This window comes from Pelophylax lessonae (genome assembly GCF_965119305.1).
Source record: "Pelophylax lessonae genome assembly, chromosome: 5".
Taxonomy (NCBI): Eukaryota; Metazoa; Chordata; class Amphibia; order Anura; family Ranidae; genus Pelophylax; species Pelophylax lessonae.
In genome coordinates this window covers 553679043-553698029 of record NC_138772.1, presented here as the reverse complement: position 1 = coordinate 553698029, position 18987 = coordinate 553679043, and the positions used below count along the sequence as shown (strand labels likewise).

General features: G+C 50.6%; 1 protein-coding gene across 1 annotated transcript in view; it reads right to left on the bottom strand.

Moving 5' to 3' along the window:
* KIF9 (kinesin family member 9) overlaps window positions 1–11014 on the bottom strand; it is a 74073-nt gene extending 63059 nt beyond the window's left edge. Inside the window, exons 1-3 of the mRNA XM_082257953.1 lie at window positions 10914–11014; window positions 8141–8306; window positions 3015–3121 (exon numbers count right to left, since the gene is read on the bottom strand). Of these exons, the coding sequence (XP_082114079.1) occupies window positions 3015–3121; window positions 8141–8306; window positions 10914–11009 (369 nt within the window). The 5' untranslated portion in view covers window positions 11010–11014. The remainder of the gene's footprint in view (window positions 1–3014; window positions 3122–8140; window positions 8307–10913) is intronic.
* Between the last annotated feature and the right edge of the window lie 7973 nt (window positions 11015–18987).

The window sequence follows — 18987 nt, the reverse complement described above, 5'->3', positions numbered from 1 at the left end:
ATGCAGACCCCTGCATTCTGTGCATTACACACTCCTGACCCCTGCTACCACCACCGTATACATGGGCAGGGCAAAGGGGGGTGGAGTCAGGGGTGGGGCCAAAGGGGCACAAAATTAGGTTTTGCCTAGGGTATCAAAAATCCTTGCACCAGCCCTGGAGGTGAGGAGTAAAGAGATAGATTTGGGTGTCATTAGCATAGAGATTGGAAGCCATGGAAGGTTATCAAGGGAGGAGGTGAAGACTGGTGGAGCAACTGTGTGCTGAGGTCAGGGGGAAGAAACTGGTCTACCCAGGGTTGCCAGATCACCAAAAATGTTGGCATTGTATCTGAAAGTCTAGTCTTGATCTTCTCATGAAGCATTACCAGGGTCATTCTGGATCTGACTTAGGCTAAGCTTAGAGTAAGACTTTTCCAGGCCTTGCAGTCATAGGACCAAGGACCACTAGGGGTTCAGTCAGGCTGGGAGGCTTCACATTAGGGTTTGCCCAATTTGCTTGCAGGGTCAGAACATTTCCAACTATTTTCACAATCTTGCAGTATTTTTAGAAGAATAAAACACGGGGAAATTTGTAATCTCTCCCCAAACAAATGTCTAAAATAATAAAGACACACATTTTCTTCTAGAATACATTATTCATGTCATGTTTTACATGTAACACCCTCCTAGGTAGGTGCTAGTGAGGACATGGCTCGGTTTGGTGGGGGGTGAGTGTAGCACCCTCCTAGGTAGGTTCTAGTGAGGACATGGCTCGGTTTGGTGGGGGGTGAGTGTAGCACCCTCTTAGGTAGGTGCTAGTGAGGACATGGCTCGGTTTGGTGGGGGGTGAGTGTAGCACCCTCTTAGGTAGGTGCTAGTGAGGACATGGCTCGGTTTGGCGGGGGGTGAGTGTAGCACCCTCTTAGGTAGGTGCTAGTGAGAGAGTATAGTTTTTGGCTCTGTCTGCCTATCAGAGGAGCAGCAGCAAATCTATATTGTTCTCTGCCTACCTCTGAGAGCAGGATCTGTGAGTTAGGTCTGCTCATCGTGCTCAGTGTGTGATTCATTGGGTCTAGATAGTGTTTTACACTGGTCCAATACGGAGGCATGTTGGACAGTGGGGGAAGAAACCTGACCAATGGGTGCACAGGCTTTAACCGCTTGACGACCGCCGCAAGTACATTTACTGCGGCAGTCAGCCCCTCCTGGGCAAAGCGACGTAGTACTACATCGCTCGCCCAGGAGCCTGTAGGGGGCAAGCGCGCGCCGCCGGAGGCGCGCTCCCGCCCCCGCTCGTTCACGGCCATCCCCGCGCGAGTGACCGTAGGCTCCGATGTCCGCCGGCCACTCGCGCTCTCCCATTGGAGAGGGAGAAAGGCAGGCGGCTGATGTTAACAAAGCCGTCTGTCATTCTCCCTGGTGTAACTGCAGAAATCATACAATCCTGATATGTAGGATCGCATGTCTCTGTGGTTACATCAAAAGCCACGCCCCTTGACAGTTAGAAGCACGCCCCTAGGGACACACTTAACCCCTGGATCTCCAATAAAGTTAACCCCTTCCCTGCCAGTGTCATTTTTACAGTAACAGTGCATATGTATAGCACTGATTACTGTAGTAATTTCACTGGTACCCCCAAAAGTGTCAAAAATGTCAGTCAGGGGTCCGATCTGTCCGCCGCAATGTCGCAGTCCCGCAAAAAAAAAAAAAAAAAAACGCAGATCGCCGCCATTACTCGTTAAAAAAAAAAAACAATAAAAATCACATAAATCTTTCCCTTAGTTAGTAAACGCAATAAATTTTGTGCAAACCAATCAAAATACGCTTATTGCGATTTTTTTTACCATAAATATGTAGCAGAAAACAAATTGGCCTAAAATGTTAAAAAATTTTGATTTTTACATTTTTTTGGGGGGGAATTTCATATAAAAAAATGTGAAAAATATTGTTATTTTTTCAAAATTGTCGCTCTTTTTTTGTTTATAGCGCAAAAAATAAAAATCGCACAGGTGATCAAATACCACCAAAAGAAAGCTCTGTTTGTGGGAAAAAAAGGACGTCAATTTTATTTGGGTACAGCGTCGCACGACCACGCAATTGTCCATTAAAGTCACGCAGTGCCGAATCGCAAAATAGGCCCTGGTCTTTGAGCAGCCAAATCCTCCAGGGCTTAAGTGGTTAATACAGTCCCGGTGATTGGCAGAGATCGGCTGTCTCGGTGCATTGTGGGATACTGTATAAAAGCCAGGAGCACATGTGCTGCGGGGTCTTTAGCTGGTGAGCAGAGTCCCGGAGGGGGGGGGGGGGCGTCTGCCTCCTCCTCTGTAGTGGTGGCACGTGGTCGCAGGCGGTCGGCCTGGGGATCAAGGAAAGGAACTGAACCCAGAGGTCCAGGAGAACTGACTAGACGGGGTAGAGACACTATAGACCCTCGAAAAAACAGTATAGTGAGTACAGGGGATTGTGTCAAGGGGCCTGACCTGAGGGGGGTCACCCCAGAGTAGGATAGTCAGAGGACGGGTGTCAGTGTGTCAAGTGAAAGGGGATACTAGGAGAATATCCTGAAGAGAATTAGTTCATCAAGTCTTCTGGATAGAGACTTAACCCAAATTCCCCTAACGGCAGTGTGAATCAGAAGCCTGGCTGCATCCAGATAGGAGTCCTTATATCTTGTGAATAGTTGATTTGGAGTATCCCACTATTCCCTTCTCCCATCCCTATTTAAAATACAACACCAAAAACAACTACATACCCCTGGACTGATCATTGACTGAGCCAAGAAGAAAAGTGTTAAATTGTGAATACCAGAGTTGCTAACGGTAACCCAGGGGGACCCGAAAGTGTGTTATCCAACGGTCCATGAGGGGGCAGTGCTTCATACACATGTATATTTTACTATGTAATCTTAATGTCTAGTAGCGGATCTAAAAGAATGTGTTAGGACCCACATTGACAATACAACAAGGAAGCTTTGAGTGATAATGAGTTCTCTCAGGGATCATCTCTATAAATCCCGCACATGGGGAATGCAATACCTGCTGTAGGGCTCTGGGGATGATTCCTCGATGTGTGTAGTTCTCGGTTGTCCCAGTGATGGTGTGTGTTTTCCCTGCACCCGTCTGTCCATAGCACATTATTGTACCTGAAAGCAAAAGCACAAGTCAGAGGTTCTGTGTGCACCATGTGATCTGGGAATAAATCAGGTTAGTGGGGGCACATAAAAACCCAGGAGGACCCCAACCAGTAGTGGGACAGGGTCATTCAGCGCCCAGGGCAAGGATGCAGAATTGCGCCCCCCTCCCTACTAATAATAAATGCCGTAGAATGGGTGTACCACCCTGCATTTTTTGCCCCATTGCTTCACTGCGCCCAGGGCAACTGTTCCTCCTGTCTACCCCTTGTCCTGGCCATGACCCCAACATTCCAAAAACATCTTTTGAAACTTCTTATTGTCCCTTCTAAAGTCCAGCTTTCTAGAAAACACTGAAAGCCGAATTAAAAACAGGAGCTACACAGCCACATATTTCAAGAATATTCTAACCTCTTGCTCCCTTTGCTTTATAATGCATATCATGCTCCACCTAAGGAATGCTCCTGTCAGGGTGCGCATGCCAGCAAACAGGATAATTCCTCTGGAGGAACTTCTGGGCACAAGCTAAAACATATTCCGTTTCGTGCTGGTAAGAATTGGACACTGGCAAATAAATATGCGCATGCGCAAACTCGCACTCTATCTATTGAGCTGGGGTGTGGATTGTGTTGAGTCTGCCTGTCCCATTGTTAAATGTTAATGACCTCACATTGTTCTGTCCAGATGGCCAGATAATTAGTTCAGGTTAACTCTGTTTCTGTATACAATTTCATCTGCATAGGATAATGTAATCAGGCAACCCCTGACCTGTGTGTAGTAATTTGATCAGGAGGGGGATGTGCTCATGTGTGTATAAATTGAGTGTGAAACTGTTCAATAAAGGAGAAGGCTCCAAAACTTGTACGAGCTAAGTTGTTGGCTAGCTTTGTATGGGGGCAGCTGGGATATATATTCATGACTGCAAGGAAGCCGTATACTGACGGAAGACCACAAGTACAGTGTGGGTCAGCGGTTCCGTTATAGACCATTCTTCCAGAAGCGCATTTTTTAGGTCAGGCACTGATGTTGGACGAGAAGGCCTGACTCGCAGTCTCCACTCTACTGGTGTGCAGTCATGTTGGAACAGGAAGCGGCCACCCCCAAACTGTTCGTACAAAGTTCCTTGTGATTCTGGAAATTCACTAAAATTTGTTTGTACTGTAATTCGGGGATTTGGATATATCCGAATCCCTGAATAACGTAAAGTTTGTACGAATATTTTTTCAGATTTAAACAAACTGCACATGTCTACAGCTCAGTCCAAGCACCCCTAGGTAACCTCATCCTATGAGAAAGTGTCTGAGTCTCAAAACAAATAGGTGACAATCTGGATGGTAATGCCGTGTAATCCCTCGTAGTGATCATCGGGTTTAGCCTTTTATGACCTCTATACGGGTCAGCTGTCTACTTGCAGAGATCACATCGGGTTCAACAGCAACTGAGGCTGTTATCATTTGACATTCGGCGTGTTGTTGTGTTCGTACCTTAGAGCAGCTTTGCAACACAGAGGCTTTGGAGACCCTTTCCTGTGCTGGATCTACACTCTTGGATGGATGGGGGAGTTCGGTTTATTAAAAATGAATGAAATAGTGTTTTTGGCTTGTGGTGCTCAGATGCAGGGCCGAGACAAGGGGTGGGCCCTGGGCACTGTGCTATTATGTGAGATGGGGGAGCGCCACAAGGAGTTGGGAGGAGGAGATTTGTGTTGGGTGGGGGAATTTGGGGGGCATTAGGGGGTAAGAATTGTATTAAGAGGAGAAATTTGGGGGGGAGTGCTAGTAAAGGTGATTTGGGGAGGATTTGTGTTGGGAGGGGGATGGTGAAAGAGGACTTGGGTGAATTTGGGGGGGTTTTGTGCTAGAAGAGGTGGTATGTTGATTGTTTTGGGGGGGGGGGATTTTTGCAAATATGGATAATTGGGGGTATTCGTACTAGGTGGGGAAATTTGGGAGGGGGTTGTGCTACAAGGGGAGGGGAGGATGTGTATTTGGGGGGGGAGGGGGGATTTGAGGAGTAGAGGGTTTGTGCTGAAGGGGAGGGGGGATGTGTGCTTGATAGATATGGGGAGAGATAATATTTGAGCTAAGAGGGGGGATGGAGGGGGGCAAAGATTTGTGCTGGGAGAAGAGATTTCAGGAGGGGAGCAGATTTGTCCTGGGAGAAGGGGGATTTATACTTAGGCGGGTAAGCATGGGAAATGTGTTAGGATCTATACTGGTATGGACTGGGTAATGGGTTAGGATCTATGCCGGTAAGGACTGGGTAATGGGTTAGGATCTATGCTGGTAAGGACTGGGTAATGGGTTGAGATCTATACTGGTACTGGTATGGACTGGGTAATGTGTTAGGATCTATACTGGTATGGACTGGGTAATGTGTTAGGATCTATACTGGTATGGACTGGGTAATATGTTAGGATCTATACTGGTATGGACTGGGTAATGTGTTAGGATCTATACTGGTATGGACTGGGTAATGTGTTAGGATCTATACTGGTATGGACTGGGTAATGTATTGGGATCTATACTGGTATGGACTGGGTAACGTGTTAGGATCTATACTGGTATGGACTGGGTAATGTGTTAGGATCTATACTGGAATGGACTAGGTAATGTATTAGGATCTATACTGGTATGGACTGGGTAATGGGTTAGGATCTATGCCGGTAAGGACTGGGTAATGGGTTGAGATCTATACTGGTATGGACTGGGTAATGTATTAGGATCTATACTGGTATAGACTGGGTAATGTGTTAGGATCTATACTGGTATGGACTGGGTAATGTATTAGGATCTATACTGGTATAGACTGGGTAATGTGTTAGGATCTATACTGGTATAGACTGGGTAATGTGATAAGATCTATACTGGTATAGACTGGGTAATGTGTTAGGATCTATACTGGTATGGACTGGGTAATGTGTTAGGATCTATACTGGTATGGACTGGGTAATGTGTTAGGATCTATACTGGTATGGACTGGGTAATGTGTTAGGATCTATACTGGTATGGACTGGGTGATGTGTTAGGATCTATACTTGTATGGACTGGGTAATGTGTTAGGATCTATACTGGTATGGACTGGGTAATGTGTTAGGAAGGAAAGGATGACAGATTGTTTGATGGAAATGAAAATTATCACCCTACAGAGGGCTGAATTCAAAGACATCCTGAAAATCAAAATTATACAATATTGGAGCAGGCGAGTCCATTTTGCTGAAGTTTCATTGCAGCAACTCAGAATGGTCCTCAGTAGTGTTTATGGCCTCCCTGTACTTGTATGCATGACTGACAACGTCGGGTGATGCTCTTAATGAGACGACAGATGGTGTCCTGGGGAATTTCCTCCCAGATCTGGACCAGGGCATCACTGAGCTCCTGAACAAACTGAGGTGCAACCTGGCGGCATCGGATGGACCGAAACATAATGTCCCAGAGGTGATCTATTAGATTTAGGTCAGGCGAGTGTGGGGGCCATTCAATGTTATCAACTCCTTCATCCTCCAGGAACTGGCTGCATACTCTCACCACACAAGGCTGGGCATTGTTGTGCACCAGGAGGAACCCAGGACCCCCTGCACCAGCGTAGGGTCTGACAATGGGTCCAAGGATTTCATCCCAATACCTAATGGCAGTCAGGGTGCCATTGTCTAGCCTGTAGAGGTCTGTGCGTCCCTCCATGGATTTGCCTTCCCAGACCATCACTGACCCACCACCAAACCGGTCATGCTGAATGATGTTACAGGCAGCATAACGTTCTCCAAGGCTTCTCCAGACTCTTTCACGTCTGTCACATGTGCTCAGGGTGAACCTGCTCTCATCTGTGGAAAGCACAGGGCGCCAGTGGTGGAGCTGCCAATTCTGGTGTTCAATGCAAATGCCAATCGAGCTCCACAGTGCCAGGCAGTGAGCACAGGGCCCACTAGGGGGCGTCGGGCCCTCAGGCCACCCTCATGAAGTCTGTTTCTGATTGTTTGGTCAGAGACATTCACACCAGTGGCTGCTGGAGGTCATTTTGTAGGGCTCTGGCAGTGCTCATCCTGTTCCTCCGTAAAGGAGCAGATACCGGTCCTGCTGATGGGTTAAGGAATTTCTATGGCCCTGTCCAGCTCTCCTAGAGTAACTGCCTGTCTCCTGGAATCTCCTCCATGCTCCTGAGACTGTGCTGGGAGACACAGCAAACCTTCTGGCAATGGGAGGTATTGATGTTCCATCCTGGAGGAGTTGGACTGCCCGTGGACTGTCACTACTACCAGTAGTGACACTGACCCCAGCCAAATCCAAAACTGGTGAAAAACAGTCAGAAAAGATGAGCAGGGAAAAAATGTCAGTGTCCTCCACCTGTAAAACCATTCCTGTTTTGGAGGTCGTCTCATTGTTGCCCATCTAGTGCATCTGTTGTCAATTTCATTATCACCAAAGCAGCTGAAACTGATTAACAACCCCCGTCTGCTCCCCCTGCAACGCTACCAGCTTCTCTTCCTCTTTCTCCCTCCGGCTGCACTGCAGGAGGATTGGTCCTACACATGCACCCCTTCCATCTGCTTTCCAGGCCCCCCCCCCCCCCGTTTGCCTCTTTTCCCCGCATCACTTCCAGCTTCCCTCCCCTCCTCTCTCACAAGCAGCCACTGCAGGCACAAAGGGAGATGTTTCAGGACAGAGAGTGGGGAAAGGGACCCTTAATTATGTCATTTACCGACCCCTTTCTTTACTGAGTGAACACAGTGAGCAATCAGTACCAATCACTTCTGTTTCCATTCATCACTGAAGCATAGTAAACTGTGTTTATTATGCTTCAGTTTTTGAATGAGAAGGAAGCCTCAGAGCATTTCCTATTCAGTAATCTGTGCTGCTGACACTGCAAAGAAAGGGACTGATAAATCTATGTCCTCCGTCACTTTTGTCGGGAAGGGAGGGGGCCCTGTCAGGTAGGCTGTTTGGGGCCCCGTGACTTCTAACAGCCCTGACTGACACAATAGTGACGTGGTCTGTGCTCCAACAATAGTGCTGTTGTTGATGCTCATTAACTTACCATTGTAACCCTGCAATGCTTTGGAAACAACTGACTTTGCCACAGTATCATACACGACGTCCTGGGAGGCACTGTGCAGGATCCCGTCCACTTTAAACGACCAATCATATCGCTTGTTATTAACCACGCCCAGCTTTTCATCCTTCTTTAGGTGGATGTCAATGCTCTGAAGAACAAAGAACGGATTTACAGTTATTTATTACCATACTCGGAAGATGAAATTCCATGATTCATAATAATTTGATGCTTTTCATTAAAACTAGTGATATCTACCATCATGGTAAGGACTATCATGGGATTGTTTGATCCAGGAAATAAAAGAAGTTGTCACATCAGACTTCCATGTTTACTATGCTTCAGCTTGTGTATGAACAGGGAGCCTCCGTACAGAGTGCTTCCTGTTCATTCATTCTGCAGTGCAGCTGAAGAGCTGAAGAGAAAGGATTGGGGAACTGTGTCCTCAATGTTTTTCTCCCCATAAAATGAGATATCAGGGATCAATTTAGACCCCTGATCAGTGGAGGCTGGTGCTTTATGGGTCGGGGGGGGGGGGGGGGGTGTCAGACGGATCTGACCACAGACCTCCCCCACACCGCACACCATACCCCCCAGTCACCGGCTCACTCACCCTGTGCTGCCCTGGACTGACATGTGGAGGCGGCGGCTTCCCCCTCAGTCTCCTTCATGTCCCCCTTCGTTGGTCGGGCTTCCCCTGCGTCTCCTCCCTGCTCCTCCTTCGCCAATAGGATGGCTTCTCCTTTCGGCCAATCAGGAAACGGGTCCCGCTTCCTGATTGGCAAGAAGGAGAATCCGTGTGACAATAGTGAATATTCATTCGCTATTGTCACACAACTGGGTGGGCTCAGGGCGCAGTGCCTCTGGCTCTAATCAGTGTCATTAGTACAGTAACAGTGCATATTTTTAGCACTGATTACTGTAGTAATGTCACTGGTAACCCCAAAATTGTCAAAAATGTCAGTCGGGGGTCCGATCTGTCCGTCGCAATGTCGCAGTCCCTCTAAAAATTGCAGATCGCCGCCATTACTAGTAATAAATAAATAAAAATTACATAAATCTTTCCCCTAGTTTGTAGACGTGATAACTTTTGCTCAAACCAATCAAAATTCGCTTATTGGGATTTTTTTTTTTTTTACCAAAAATATGTAGCAGAATACAAATTGGCCTAAAATGATGAAAAAAAATAGATTTTTAATTTTTTTTATTGGGAATGTTTTATAGCAGAATGTGAAAAGTATTGTTTTGTTTTTTGTTTTTTTAGAAATTTACGCTCTTCTTTTGTTTATAGCGCAAATAGTAAAAATCGCACAGGTGATCAAATACCACCAAAAGAAAGCTCTGTTTGTAGGAAAAAACGGGACATTTATTTTATTTGGGTACAGCGTCGCACGACGGCAAAATTGTCAGTTAAAATAACGAATCCACTTCGGGTTCCCGTATCACATTCAAATTGCAGGCAGTTCACGCTGCCATATGCAAATCACTGGGGGTGTTAATACAAAGTTAACGACACCCCCAGATCAGTTCGCATATCGCAGTGCGAACTATCAGTATGGGACGTGATCCGGATCACATAGATGTGAACACTCATGCGATCCGCTTCTGCTGCGGACCCAAAGAAGGGTCCTGTGCGTGTTCTGTCCGAATCCGATGCAAATTTAGCAATACAATCTGTATGGCTGAAGTTGCATCGCACAGACATTGTATGTGATTTTCAGAGCAGTGCGGTGCGAATCACATGCGACGTCTGTAATCTCTGTAGTGTGAACCGGGACTTACTGTTTCTGTGAGTATTGCACATTGAAAGGAGGCGGAGCCACCTATACCTCTCCCTACACAAAACAGTTTTTCATGTGTCTGGAGCCGTGTTCAGGGCCATACACCTGCACCCACACACCTGCCCAGGCTGGGGGAGGGGGGTCCTGTCAGGTCAGTTGTATGGGGCCCCAGGATTTGGGGGGTCCTGTCAGGTCAGTTGTATGGAGCCCCATGATATGGGGGGCTCTGTCAGGTCAGTTGTATGGGCCCCATGATTTGGGGGGTCCTGTCAGGTCAGTTGTATGGGGCCCCATGATTTAGAGGGCTCCTGTCAGGTCAGTTGTATGGGGCTCCATGATTTGGGGGGTCCTGTCAGGTCAGTTGTATGGGGGCCCCATGATTTGGGGTGTCATGTCAGGTCAGTTGTATGGGGCCCCATTATTTGGGGGGTCCTGTCAGGTCAGTTGTATGTGGCCCAATGATTTTGGGGGTCCTGTCAGGTCAGTTGTATGGGGCCCCTTGATTTGAGGGGTCCTGTCAGGTCAGTTGTATTGGGCCCCAGGATTCGGGTGGTCCTGTCAGGTCAGTTGTATGGGGCTTCGTGATTTGGGGGGTCCTGTCAGGTCAGTTGTATGGGGCCCCATGATTTGGGGGGTCCTGTCAGGTCAGTTGTATGGAGCCCCATGATTTGGGGGGTCCTGTCAGGTCAGTTGTATGGGGTCCCAGGATTTGGGGGGTCCTATAAGGTCAGTTGTATGGGGCCCCATGATTTTGGGGGTCCTGTCAGGTCAGTTGTATGGGGCCCCATGATTTGGGGGGTCCTGTCAGGTCAGTTGTATGGGGGCCTCATGATTTGGGGGGTCCTGTCAGGTCAGTTGTATGGGGCCCCTGGATTGGGAGGTTCTGTCAGGTCAGTTGTATGGGGCCCCATGATCTTGGGGGTCCTGTCAGGTCAGATGTATGGGGCCCCATGATTTCGGAGAAGAATCAGCCTCACCTTGTTGTCTTCCCCAAGTGTGATGAAGTCTTGCGGGAAGTTGGGGGTGGGTCGGACCCGGACAAACACCCGCACATCACTGCCCCCCGAACTCATCCTCACCTTCTGAAAAGACAAAAGTCAGATAAAATATCCAATGGAGAATTACTGAAACCAATAAATAAAGACATAAAATAGTTTCCCATTGAGCGGAAAGACTTAAACGCAAACTGACCCAAAGAACGCAAACTGACCCAAAGAACCTGCCTCCTGAAAAACCCCTACTGTGTATGATAAATCATCTGAACATTCCTGTCTGAGGTGACAGTGTGTGTTACAGATGATTATTCTAAAGTCATAATTGGTATTTTTAAAATTATGAGCGTCCTCTGGGCTCATTATAATGTAGAGGTGGGGGCAGAGAAAGGGTTAATTGTTTAATTAGCCCGGTGTTAATCGCTCTCAGTCTGCTGGCATCTAGATTGTGGTCCCGCAAGCTGGACAATCTGTGTGCCGGGTGCAGATGAGAGTGGCATTGTTACGCAAGTGACGGCAGGGTGTGAGATTGCCTGGTCTTTGGTCTCGAGTTGGATGAGAAGGCCAGGGGTCTGATACTGCCACCGTCACATATTGGTGACTCCACAACCTGGAGATCTGACAATGAACTTTTCTCCGACGGGGATTGAATTTTGTAATTGTAGAGCGGGGGGTAAAACTCATCCATTCCCTGATCCATCATGGAGACGCCTCCTCTGCACCTAGCTGGGCTTCTGAACCCTGCAGCTATTACTGGTCCAGGCGCAGTGTTAAAGGGCTAGCTGGTGTGTTGCTTGACATTTGACTAACATGTCAATGTCACCAGTTTCTACATACAATGGGACCTACACAGGGTGGCTACGTTCCTACATACAATGGGACCAAGACAGGGTGGCTATGTTCCTACATACAATGGGACCAACACAGGGTGGCTACATTCCTACATACAGTGGGACAAGACAAGGTGGCTACATTCTTATATACAATGAGGCCAACACAGGTGGGCTACATTTCTACATGCAGTGGGGCCAAGACAGAGTGGCTTCGTTCCTATATACACTGGGACTAAGAGACAGGGTGGCGATGTTCCAACACACAATAGGACCAAGGCAGGGTGGCTACCTTCCAAAATAAAAAGGGACCAATAAAGAGTGACTACGTTAATACATACAATGGGACCATGGTAAGGATGTTTGCACAGCTGCTCTCAGGCTCTTTGCCTTTGTCCTCCTGATCATCTAACAGAGCACCTCTGAACTCCTGCTCCTGTACCCCTGCCCTGTACTCCTGCCCTGTACTCCTGCCCTGTACTCCTGCCCTGTACTCCTGCTCCTGTACTCCTGCTCCTGTACTCCTGCACTCCTGCCCTGTACTCCTGCTCCTGTACTCCTGCTCCTGTACTCCTGCACCCATGCTCCTGTACCCCTGCTCCTGTACCCCTGCTCCTGTACTCCTGCTCCTGTACTCCTGCCCTGTACTCCTGCTCCTGTACTCCTGCACCCATGCTCCTGTACCCCTGCTCATGTACCCCTGCTCCTGTACTCCTGCACCCATGCTCCTGCACCCATGCTCCTGTACCCCTGCTCCTGTACTCCTGCTCCTGTACCCCTGCTCCTGTACTCCTGCTCCTGTACCCCTGCTCCTGTACCCTTGCTCCTGTACCCCTGCTCCTGTACCCCTGCTCCTGTACTCCTGCTCCTGTACCCCTGCCCTGTACTCCTGCTCCTGAACCCCTGCTCCTGTACTCCTGCACCCATGCTCCTGTACCCCTGCTCCTGTACCCTACTCCTGTACTCCTGCTCCTGTACCCCTACTTTTGTACCACTGCTCCTGTACCCCTGCTCTTATACCCTTGCTCTTGTACCCCTGCACCCCTCCTCCTGTACCCCTGTGCAGACATGCACACTCTGGCTGCCCCATGTCCCCTCTCTGACTCCTGGGGAAGGATTGGGGCCCTCCTGACCCCTATGCTGACACCTCCTGTCTCTCGGGTGTCAGGTCCTCGGCACCCTCAGCCTGCTGGTCTCTGATAAGATCTGAACTGCTGTCACACATTTGTGCACATAGGAGGAGGGGGAGGGGAGGGGGATTGGGGGGCGGTAAGTACATGGGGTGTAAATTAACTTTTTAAACTTCTATTTTTGACTTCACTTTATTTTTCATCGAGGAGAAAAAGTCCAATTTTATAGTGACCGGATCTCTTCAATGAGACGTCAGGGGCCCCACCCAAACCATGGGATATTGTTTTCAATGGAGCAGGGAGGGGTTAGAGCCTCTGCTGACTTTTCTGTGTCCTTATTTGATGGAGTTCCCCCCCCCCCCCCCCAGTGTCAGGACACACCTCTCCATTGGTGTCACAGGGGAGGGTTAGAGTCTCTGCAAGGTGTTTTTGTGTTCCTATTGGGTGGAATTCCCCCAGTGTCAGGGGAGAACTCCTCATTGAGGTCACAGGAATGGGTTAGAGCCTCTGCCAGATTTTTCTGTGTCTTCATTGGGTGGAGTTCCTTCAGTGTCAGAGTATTAACTCATCATCGGGGTCACAGTGAGGCGTTAGAGCCTCTGCAAGGCTTTTCTGTGTCCTTATTAGGTGGAATTCCCCCAGTGTCAGGACAGTTCCTCTCCACTGGGGTCTCAGGGAAGGATTAGAGCCTCTGCCAGATGTTTATTGCAATCTGTGGTCTTAGGAATATAGAGGCATTTATACAATATACTGTGCAGTACCCTTCACATCCTCCAGGGGGCCCTAATTCCTCTGGGCCCCCCTAATTCCTCTATGGCCCCCCTTATTTCTCTGGTCCCCCCTCAAGTCCTCCAAGGCCCCCTTCATGTCCTCTGGTCCCCCTCATTGCTATAGGCCCACCTCATGACCTCTAAGGCCCCCCTCATTCCTTGGTCGCCCAAATTCTCCTGGGTCTCCCTCATGTCCTCTAAGGCCCCTTATTCCTTTGCCCCCCTCATTTTCCTGCCCCTCTCATGTGCTCTAAGGCCCCCCTTATTCCTTTGCCCCCCATATGTCCTCTAAGGCCCCCTCATTTTCCTGCCCCCCCCCCCCATATGTCCTCTAAGGCCCCCCTCATTTTCCTGCCCCCCCCATATGTCCTCTAAGGCCCCCCTCATTTTCCTGCCCCCCATATGTCCTCTAAGGCCCCCCTCGTTCTCCTGCCCCCCCATATGTCCTCTAAGGCCCCCCTCATTTTCCTGCCCCCCCCCATATGTCCTCTAAGGCCCCCCTCATTCTCCTGCCCCCCCCCATATGTCCTCTAAGGCCCCCCTCATTCTCCTGCCCCCCCATATGTCCTCTAAGGCCCCCCTCATTCTCCTGCCCCCCCATATGTCCTCTAAGGCCCCCCTCATTCTCCTGCCCCCCCCATATGTCCTCTAAGGCCCCCCTCATCCTCCTGCCCCCCCATATGTCCTCTAAGGCCCCCCTCATTCTCCTGCCCCCCCCATATGTCCTCTAAGGCCCCCCTCATTCTCCTGCCCCCCCATATGTCCTCTAAGGCCCCCCTCATTCTCCTGCCCCCCCATATGTCCTCTAAGGCCCCCCTCATTCTCCTGCCCCCCCCATATGTCCTCTAAGGCCCCCCTCATTCTCCTGCCCCCCCATATGTCCTCTAAGGCCCCCCTCATTCTCCTGCCCCCCCCATATGTCCTCTAAGGCCCCCTCATTTTCCTGCCCCCCCCCATATGTCCTCTAAGGCCCCCCTCATTTTCCTGCCCCCCCCCCATATGTCCTCTAAGGCCCCCCTCATTCTCCTGCCCCCCCCCATATGTCCTCTAAGGCCCCCCTCATCCTCCTGCCCCCCCATATGTCCTCTAAGGCCCCCCTCATTCTCCTGCCCCCCCCATATGTCCTCTAAGGCCCCCCTCATTCTCCTGCCCCCCCCCATATGTCCTCTAAGGCCCCCCTCATTCTCCTGCCCCCCCCATATGTCCTCTAAGGCCCCCCTCATTCTCCTGCCCCCCCCATATGTCCTCTAAGGCCCCCTCATTTTCCTGCCCCCCCCCCCATATGTCCTCTAAGGCCCCCCTCATTCTCCTGCCCCCCCCCATATGTCCTCTAAGGCCCCCCTCATCCTCCTGCCCCCCCCCCTCTCAGATCCTCTTAACAACTAGGTGAGATACATGGAAATGAATACAGAAAAAGATGTTCCATTCCCTGGAGGTGACTGCAGGGGCCCCACTCATTTTCTAGGACCCCCAATATCATCAAGGGTCCCCCTCATATCCTCCAAGGCCCCTCTTTCTGTCTAGGGGTCTCAAATTGGAGGCCCTCCAGCTGTTACAGAACTACAAATCCCATCATGCCTCTGTCTATGGGAGCCATGCATGTACCTGTCAGCCTTGCAATGCCTCATGGGAGTTGTAGTTCTGCAACACCTGGAGGGCCACAGGTTGAGACCCCTGGGAGCCTTCGTCTTATCCTCCGGGGCCCCAACACAAAAAACCCCCTCATACCCTCCGGGGCCCCTCACTCACCTCCTCCAGGGCCCCCCTTATATTCTCTAGGCTCTATGCCCCCCCCCCCCCCTCACCCCTCACATGCTCCAGGGTCCCGCACATCCTGTAAGGTCCCCTCAGTCTCACCTCTCCCAGTCCTCGCTCAGTGTACATAGTACTGTGCTGTCACCATGGTGACGGGGGCGGGGAGAGGGCGGAGACACCTCCTCCAAGTCACCAATCATTCTGCATTCCACCCCGCCCACCTGACATTCCGCCCCGCCCACCTGACATTCCGCCCCGCCCACCTGATATTCCACCCCGCCCACCTGACATTCCACCCCGCCCACCTGACAGCAAGAGGGAAACTAAACTGAACTTCCAGAGACTCTGCGCTCTCCTCCCGCACTTCCATTCTATAGAAGAGAGGAGGAGACTCCGATCCTACCGGGAGAGGAGGAGCCAATGGGGAAATATCTGCACAATATGAGTGCCCCCCTCCCCCTCCTTCCACTGAGTGTCAGCGCCCCCCTTCCCCTTTGCCTCCACTGAGTGCCAGTGTCCCCTTCTTCCATTGAGTGCTAGTGTCCCCCTCTCTACCCCAACTATGCCAGTGCCCCCCCTCTACCGCCCCCTACCCCAACTATGTTCCAGTACCCCCCTCTTTCCACTGAGTGCCAGTGCCCCCCCGTTGCCCCCCCGTTGCCCCCCAATGAGTGGCAGTGCCCCCTTCTTAAATTGAGTGCCAGTGCTCCCCTCTGCCCCTCTCTACCCCAACTGTGTGCCAGTGCTCCCCCCTCTGACCCCACTAAGTGCCAGTGCCCCCCCCTCGGCCCCCACTGATTTCCAGTGCCTCCCTCTGCCCACACTCCTTCCACTGAGTGCCAGTGCTCCCCCTCTTTCCACTGAGTGCTAGGGTTCCCCCTCCTTTCACCGAGCGCCAGTGCTCCTCTCCTTCCACTAAGTGCCAGTGCTCCCCCTCTTCCAACTGAGTGCCAGTGCTCCCCCTCTTCCAACTGAGTGCTAGGGTTCCCCCTCCTTCCACTGAGCGCCAGTGCTCCCCCTTCTTCCACCAAGTGCTAATGCTCCCCCTCCTTTCACAGTGTGCCAGTGCTCCCCCCTCCTTCCACTAAGTGTCAGTGCCCCCCCCTCCTTCCACTGAGTGCCAGTGCTCTCCCCCTTCCACTTAGTGCCAGTGCTCCCCCCTCCTTCCACCATGTGCCAGTGCTCCTCCCTCCTTTCACTAAGTGCCAGTGCCCCCCCTCCTTTCACTAAGTGCCAGTGCCCCCCTCCTTCCACCGAGTGCCAGTGCCCCCCTCTGTCCACCGAGTGCCTGTGTTCCTCCTCTGCTCACAGCAAGTGCCAGTGCTCTCCTTCCTTCCACTGAGTGCCAGGGCTTCCCTCTCCTTCCACTGAGTGCCAGTGCTCCCCCCTCCTTCCACCGAGTGCCAGTGCTCCCCCTCCTTCCACTGAGTGCCAGTGCTCCCCCCTCCTTCCACTGAGTGCCAGTGCTCCCCCTCCTTCCACTGAGTGCCAGTGCTCCCCCCTCCTTCAACTGAGTGCCAGTGCCCCCCCTTCCTTCCACCGAGTGCCAGTGCTCCCCCCTCCTTCCACCGAGTGCCAGTGCTCCCCCTCCTTCCACTGAGTGCCAGTGCTCCCCCCTCCTTCCACTGAGTGCCAGTGCTCCCCCTCCTTCCACTGAGTGCCAGTGCTCCCCCCTCCTTCAACTGAGTGCCAGTGCCCCCCCTTCCTTCCACCGAGTGCCAGTGCTCCTTCATTCTTCCACCGAGTCCCAGTGCTCCCCTCTGTCCACCGAGTGCCAGTGCTCCCCCTCCTTCCACTGAGTGCCAGTGCTCCCCCCTCCTTCCACTGAGTGCCAGTGCTCCCCCTCCTTCCACTGAGTGCCAGTGCTTCCCCTCCTTCCACTGAGTGCCAGTGCTCCCCCTTTCTTTCACTAAGTGCCAATGCGCCCCCCTCCCTCCTTCCACTGAGTGCCTGTATTCCACCTCTGCTCACAGCAAGTGCCAGTGCTCCCCTCTCCTTCCACCGAGTGCCAGTGCTCCCCCCCCCCCCCTCCTACCATATTTAATATTTATGCTATGGATTTATAAGCACAAAACTTAAAGAAGTAAAGTCTTATTTTATAATTGTATCTACAGGGAAGCACACTGTATAATAAGGCCAATAATCAGGCTTAGCTGTAGGTACTGTGAATATCTCCTGAACCTGCACAGTTTAAGAGATATTCAGCCGATGACATCATCGGCGCATCCGTTCTGAAGGTCGATTTACCGTGCCGGACCTTCAGAGCCAGTGCCGTAAACGGCGGCTCCCACTCACATGCGTGGGAGTGACGTTATCCCAGCTCCAGCCACTCACAGCGCCGGAGCCCGCGAACCCGGAAGAAACACCGGCGAAGATGTCAGCTGTCTCAGCGGAGTGCGGGCGCCGCTGGAGGGCTTCGTTCTAAGGTATTTCATAATGAGCGAGTATGCGATGCACGCCGGCTCGTTATGCCGTTATCTTACAGGTTTTATTTATTTTGCTCGGATTTACAATCTCTTCTGGACCGGAAGGATTTACCCCCTTAATGACCAGGCCATTTATTGCAATTTGGCACTGCGTTACTTTAACGGACACCTGCGCGGTCATGCGACGCTGTACCTAAGTAAAATTGACGTCCTTTTTTTCCTACAAACAGAGCTTTCTTTTGGTGGTATTTGATCACCTGTGTGATTTTTATTTTTTTGCGCTATAAACAAAAAAAGAGCGGCAATTCTGAAAACAAATATATATTTTTTTCACTTTCTGCTATATAACATTCCCAAAAAAATGTAAAAATCAAAACTTTTTTAACATTTTAGGCCAATTTGTTTTCTGCTAAATATTTTTGGTAAAAAAAAAAAAAAAATCGCAATAAGCGTATTTTGATTGGTTTGCGCAAAAGTTATAGTGTCTACTAACTACGGGAAAGATTTATATCATTTTTATTTATTTTTACTAGTAATGGCGGCGATCTGCGATTTTTAGCAGGAATGTGACATTGCGGCGGACAGATCGGACCCATAACTGACAATTTTTGACACTTTTGGGGGTACCAGTGACATTACTGCAGTAATCAGTGCTATATATATGCGCTGTCACTGTTCTAATGACACTGGCAGGGAAAGGGTTAACATTATGGGTGATCAAAGGGTTAAATGTGTACCTAGGGGCGTGTTTCTAACTGTATGGGCGTTGGGCTTATGGAATGATCATAGAGACCTGAGATTCTATATAGAAGGATCACAGGGGCTCTGTGATAATTCCAGGGAGAAGAACGGTCAGATGTGTTTACAACAGCCGACCGTTCTTCTCTCTCAGCGGGGATCGATCATGGGTGGCAGGTGGCAATCGGAGCCGTCTGCCCCGTACATCGGAGTCCCTGCAGCCGAGTGGGGGCGGGAGCGTGCTGCCAGTGGCGCGAGCTCGCCGCTTAGCTGCAGGCGCGCGACCGACGTAGCCCTACGTCGGTTCACGCAGGAGGGGCTGCCTGCCACAGTATATCTGCGGTGGGTGGTCCGAAAGCGGTTAAAGTTAAAACAAAAAAAAAAGTGCTTCTAAAGGCTCAACCTTTTTT